Source organism: Frankliniella occidentalis, unplaced genomic scaffold, assembly GCF_000697945.3.
Source record: "Frankliniella occidentalis isolate FOCC.00 unplaced genomic scaffold, Focc_3.1 Scaffold175, whole genome shotgun sequence".
Taxonomy (NCBI): Eukaryota; Metazoa; Arthropoda; class Insecta; order Thysanoptera; family Thripidae; genus Frankliniella; species Frankliniella occidentalis.
In genome coordinates this window covers 466,548-472,584 of record NW_026267301.1, presented here as the reverse complement: position 1 = coordinate 472,584, position 6,037 = coordinate 466,548, and the positions used below count along the sequence as shown (strand labels likewise).

Here is a 6,037-nt window from a genome sequence, read left to right as displayed (position 1 = left end):
GTGAGCCGCGCGCAGGTGCGCCTCGCGGGGGTTGATGAGGCTCAGCTGCTCCACCGTCGGCGCGGCGGACATGAGCAGGTCCAGCGTCCAGGGACGTCTGGGGCACCACACGCCCACCAGCCGGCGCACCTGCAGCAGAAAACAGTCGTTTTTTTAGCAGATGATACCTTAAAAACCATTTGACTAAACGTAAAGAATATAAAAGTAAATTTAAGGTGTCAGCTAGCTTTTACTCTCGAAACGGCAAGAGAATCAAGCGGAGACCAGAAAACAATTTCTTTAGCGCTGGTGGAACCGTGTCCGGGTGCCTGAGTGAGTGTCGCTTCAGGCCCCTACCCTTACCCTGCTTAACAATACTAGGCTCCCCCTAGGCTCCCCCCTCCCTTGCACAACAATAGTATCCGACGCCGGCCCCTGTGCCCGCGCTCTTCAACAACGCCGCGTGTACGGTGAAATTGCAAATAACAAGCAACTAGAAACAACTGACAGCTAAATCCGGGAGAAAATTTGAAAACAGACATATTCTTAAATTTGTATCATCTGCTTTCAAGATAGATTCTTGATTTAGATTTTTTTTTCGAGTTCGGCATGGCTGGAGTGCTGGCGTGCGCATTTGTCATGGCATGGACGTGGATTTTTTTTTTCGAGGTTGTCTTTATTGAACCGAATGAGCCGTTTATGAATGGAAAAAGCTGATCACACTGATTCTGCTGGCATTCCGATGCTACACATAATTCGCCCACTGAAATATGGTGGGCACCGAGTTTTCCCGATCGCAGTCGCGAGGGCCGCGATGCCGAGAGAAAACGCTTCATCTCCCCCATCCAACAGAGACTTATAAGTGGAAACAAATGGCACACAATACTCAAATGACTCACCCCAGACGCCTGGGCTAAGATCTCGGCTACGTTTACGTCGCCGCAATCGGTCACGTCTAACTCCCGGGGATGTTGACGAGACGTCGATGGTTCAGTTTGACGCGGTTGATAGGCCTCCGCCGGTGGAAGTTGTGGACGACTCATGGGTGTGGAGCTTGCTTGAGGTGCTTGAGGTGCTCGGGGAGCTCGATGGGATGGCGAAGGCCCTGATGCTTCCTGTAGTGCTGGTGGGATTGCGCCCAAGTTTGTTTCCTGGGGAAAAAATACGTTTTCACAGTAAAAATATTTTGCCAGATCTCAATAAATGACGGAAAGATAGGTATTCCCCGATTTCTTCCATGAGTTCGACTTGAGCTGAGATTTCAAACGTACTGTACCTCTGTGAGTTCTGCTTTGCACGCCAGCACCAGCCACAGCGCCTTGATCAGGGGGTTTCCGGTGTTCCCCACTGACCCCCGCAGCAGTCGCTCTTCACTCCGCAAAGTCAGGTCCCAGGACTCGGCGTCGAGGAGGGTGAGGGCCTGCACCGCCTGCTCGTCCTGGCACTGGGCCCGGAGGGCCTCGAGCAGGCCGACCACCTGCGCGCCCACCCCCTGCAGGCGGCGCCTGAGAGCTCTCTCGGCGGGCTGAACTTCGTGCCCGGCGTCCCAGCACTGCGGCGAGTCTGCGGCACGACAATCCGAGCACCAGCAGCGGGGTCGGGCAGCGGGAGCCCTGCGCAGCAAAGGCAATAGTTAGGCTCGGGCTTACCGCGCCCTCCGCCGGGGCCGCCCTTGGCAACTCTCACCTGTCCAGCCTCGGCCCTTGCAGGAACGGGAGCAGGGCGAAGGTGTTGGGAAGCGCCTCCGGCGGGCTGTCGAACTCCTACAGGGAAAGATTCGGGATGAGACGGAAAAGCTCCGCAGGAGGACATAGAGCGGCATGTGATGGAGAGCACTATCACCCTGCGGCACGTCGGGCACCTCCTGTCGGGCAGCCGCCGCACGCACGTGAGGCACAGCGTGTGCCCGCACGCCAACACTTTGGGCAGCCGCTCGCCGACGTCAAACTGCTCGATGCATATGTCGCAGATGTAGCACTCCATGACGGCGAAGGCGGACCTGTTGCTGCTGCTGGAAAAGGAAGGACAGGACATTAGCTGTGAGTAATTAAGGAGTTAAAAGCTACTAAATAGATAAGAAAGATAACAGAAGTTGGCGGCAGGAAGGAAATAATTTCTTAAATCTCCCAAATTCAAGGTACTCATCTGGTATGGAACTCTTTGGGTCATTTTTTATTGAACATGAACCAATAGTAGAAAGAAGTAAGGAAGTGGGCACAGCTCTTTGTTTTCCCAAAATAAAATGTATGTTTTATTCATATGCATTTTAACGAACAATCAAAATAATTTCCAGCAAATAATTTTTGACTCTTCTGCGCCAGAAGCCCTCAGATTTTCAACACAAGCAGAAATTATGATGACTGGTCATGGCAAGGATAACAGAACTGTGATTTAAATAAAGCATTCCGGTAAAGCTGAAATGCAGAAGAATGCGGGGAAGGAGAAAGCAGAAATCGCTATGCTTTAACATGGTAACTTCTGTTTTCTTGTTCCTCACATTCTTCTGCATTTTAGCATGACCAGAATGCTTTATTGTATTAAACAACTAATATTACCTTAACTTCCTAAATGCAGAATCAGGTTAATTAATTGTAAATATGCAAGTAAATTTAGAACCATAAACTTGGAAATGTTTTGGATGAATGAATGAATGTCTTTCTACAGACCCCAAAAATTAAATGTTATATTTGCCAAGAAAGAGACCTATTCCTGAAGTGACAAAGAAGATTATAAAGGGATTTTGTATGGAAAAGTAGGTTCCCACATGAAATTCAACTGGAGCGGCTAGTCAGAAATAGGAGAAGAGGGTCTGATACTGATGCTATAAAATCCGCTTACATTCAAACTTGCCAAAAATGCATCTGGAATAGCATAGGCACCTAGAAAAAGCGTAGCCGATCCGAATCATCGACCGAGACAGCATTCAATTGATTCAGTAACCGCCGGTGAAAGGTAAACAAACCCATAACCTTTCAGTCAATGGTCGCACATCGTCATCATTTTTTACTTGCGGACAAACAATACTCACCAGAAGTTTCGTACACTCTGCGCTTAAACTTTATGCTGTCCGGCTATGCTTGAAGGATTGTCAGTCTTGACAGCCTTCTACACCACTACATTCGAAACAATATGTTGAACTTGAATCAGTTTCAGCTGAGTCTCGGCTGGGGAAGCGGAGGGATGAGGAAGAAAACGGGTAAGGGGAAGGGGGGGGGGGGTATGCGGAGGCTGCCAGACGAAACAAGTTGTCGATCGGCATAAAATTTAAACTCAGTAACGCGGAACACAATAAAATTTGCGTTCTTTGCGGTAACAGAGCAACTGCAGATGCAGGTGGAAGAGGGGGTAGGAGAGCTAGCTGGATAGCTCTGGCTGGACTGGAGCACGCCGACTAGCCCCAGAAGCGCCAATGCGCATTAATGCGCATTTAATGCGGTAATGCGCATTAAAATGCGCATAAAAGGTTACGCATTCCTTGCGCATTTAATGCGCGTAATGCGCACTAAATGTGCATTCAATGCACTAATGCGCATTAAATGCGCCAGGAATGTGTAACCTTTTTTGCGCATTTTAATGCGCATTGGAAAAGCGGCGCTACGGGGGTAGGGCTCACAAAACCCGGACCCGCATCCACCCGGGTCGAAGGGGTGGGGACCTAGGGATCTCGTCTGAGGGGACGACACGCGTTAAAGCCCAGGCACCCGGACGGACCGGTAGTGGTCCCGCGCCTGGGAGGTAGGCAACACATCGTACCGGGTGTCCGGGAGAATACGCGGCAGCTCGATGGGTTGCCTACACACTGGCGTGCAGGAGCGGAGGAGCGGTGGAGGTAGTAGGAGGCAATCGGCCGCCTCCCGCCACCTCTTCCGCAGTGCAGCCAGTAGTGCATGCACCTGATCTTCAACTGAAGCGAGATGATTCTCAGGGCGGGGGCCGAGTTGGGGGTGACGCCCAGATGAGCCCGTCCGGCGCCGCGTCCACCTGGACGGCACCGCGGGCAGCGCGCCGAGCAGCGCCTGTAGCTGGGGGAACGTCTCCGTCCTCTTCATGCTGTTGCCATTCTCGATCAGTAGAAACTGCAAGCGCGACTGTCCGGGGGAGGCCAGCGCTGACACCAGATCCACACCGGGTACAGTAATTTAAATAACACAAAAATAAACTGCCTCGATACTAACAGTGGACACCTGTTCCCTTTTTCATTAAGTTGAAGGATATTGTAGATCAATAATTATATCCCCCAGGTGAGCGAGCTTTGCTCTCCAGGAGAAAAGTATTGTGCTTGTCACTATAACAAAGGAAGGGCTGACAGGCGTTTCAAACGTTCTTCTTTGAGAGTGATTGAGAGCATCGAAAGAAATAAATGCGCTGTATGCTTTTGATGTATAGATAAGGATATGCGCACTGCTAAACAAGGTTATGATGGGATGTGTGCTAGCCCGAGTTGCTGTTGCGTACTGCTTTTCTTCTTCCTTTCCAGATGCAGCGAGGGTTGGAGGCGAGCCACGTGCAGGGCGGTGAGGCGACGGCGCGCGTGTGGTATGAGCAGCTTGAGATATGGGGTGTGTCCGAATTCTCAATCGAAACGTTCCCTTTAGGTCCGAATGGCGACGGAGAGGGGGCCGGCAGTAGGGCGGGCGACGGGCAACCCACGACCAACCCTCGCGAAAGGACGTCAGTTGTTCGCGGTCCTTCGCGGGGCCCCCGTAGCGCTGCATTGCCAATGCGCATTGAAACGCGCATAAAAGGTCACACACTAATGGCGCATTTAAAGCGCATTAGTGCATTGAACGCACATTTAGTGCGCATTACGCGCATTAAATGCGCCAGGAGTGTGTGACCTTTTAAGCGCATTTTAATGCGCATTACCGCATTGAATGCGCATTAATGCGCATTGGCGCTACTGGGGGGGTCGTCACGCACGAGCCGCGACCGACCTACTGCGAGGACGTGCGCCTTTCGTGGTTCGCGACGCCCCGCGAAGGACCGCGAACCACCGACGTTCTTTAGCAAGGGCTGCTTGCGCTGCTGCCGGGCCCCTCTCCGTCGTCATTCGGACCCAAAGGGAACGTTCCGATGGAGAATTCGGACACACCCATGATCGCCAGGCCGTGGCCCTAGTAGCGCCAATGCACTTAAATGCGCATTAAATGCGGCAATGCGCATTAAAATGCGCAAACAAGGCAATGCATGTTTTACGCGCTTAATGTGCATTACGCGCATTAAGTGCGCATTTAATGCAGCAATGCACATTAAATGTACCTAAAATGTGTTACTTTGCGCTGCCGGGGAGGGGGGGGGCTGTGGTGACGTCCGCCACCCCCTGCTTTGATGAATTGAAACGGCCTTGAGAGTGAAAGGTGCAACATTCTACTCTGACCCTTGTTCTCGTGATCACTTAAGTCCTTCAGTCTCTGTGGTGAATCCTTTTTTCCCCTCCTTAGTTTCTTTGCCCGGTGGGTCTGTGTTGGCAGTGTTGACTACTTTCTGCCGCGTCCCCAAAAGCACCACTGCATTAAATGCGCTTCAGTGCGCATAGAAACGCACCAAAAAGGTGACACTTTGGTGACGCATTAAATGCGCATAGTGTGCAGTAACTGCCCATTAAATGCGCATTTAATGCTGTATAATGCGCATTAAAAGCGTCACCAATATGTCACTTTTTATGTCCATTTCTACGCGCATTGAAGTGCATTTGTTGCGGTTGGCGCTTCTAGGGGTGCCGAGGTCTCCCCTCTGAGGTTGCTTCCGAGCCGGTCGAAAGCCCCTGCGAGGTAGGTCGGCCCGCCGTACTCAGCTGTCAGTGCGGCTGGCCCACCCCGCCATCGTCAGGCGCTCGCTTCAGCTCACGACTCTCTCTCTCCGCTCTCGTCGTGTCTCCAATTGCGCTCGGGCGACTGTTTATCAGTAAAAACGAAAAAAGCCGTTCACATTCGTTCCAAAGCATCGTCCAATCGGCTGTTTCGCCCTCCTGTCACCATTTTGGTTTCTTTCAACGCTTTTCGACGTCTATGAACCATCAATAATGTTGCCCTATTAATTTTTACCCTGCCGCCGATTC

General features: G+C 51.5%; 1 protein-coding gene across 2 annotated transcripts in view; it reads right to left on the bottom strand.

Annotated features, from left to right (window-relative positions):
- LOC113211300 (uncharacterized) overlaps nt 1-3,366 on the bottom strand; it is a 10,383-nt gene extending 7,017 nt beyond the window's left edge. The window contains exons 1-6 of one of the 2 annotated variants that reach the window (XM_052271823.1): nt 3,008-3,366; nt 1,822-1,987; nt 1,666-1,742; nt 1,256-1,592; nt 879-1,130; nt 96-129 (exon numbers count right to left, since the gene is read on the bottom strand). In XM_052271823.1, the coding sequence (XP_052127783.1) occupies nt 96-129; nt 879-1,130; nt 1,256-1,592; nt 1,666-1,742; nt 1,822-1,962 (841 nt within the window). In that variant the 5' untranslated portion in view covers nt 1,963-1,987; nt 3,008-3,366. Of the gene's footprint in view, nt 1-95; nt 130-878; nt 1,131-1,255; nt 1,593-1,665; nt 1,743-1,821; nt 1,991-3,007 lie in introns of both variants that reach the window. The other variant, XM_052271822.1, reaches the window with a different exon arrangement.
- Between the last annotated feature and the right edge of the window lie 2,671 nt (nt 3,367-6,037).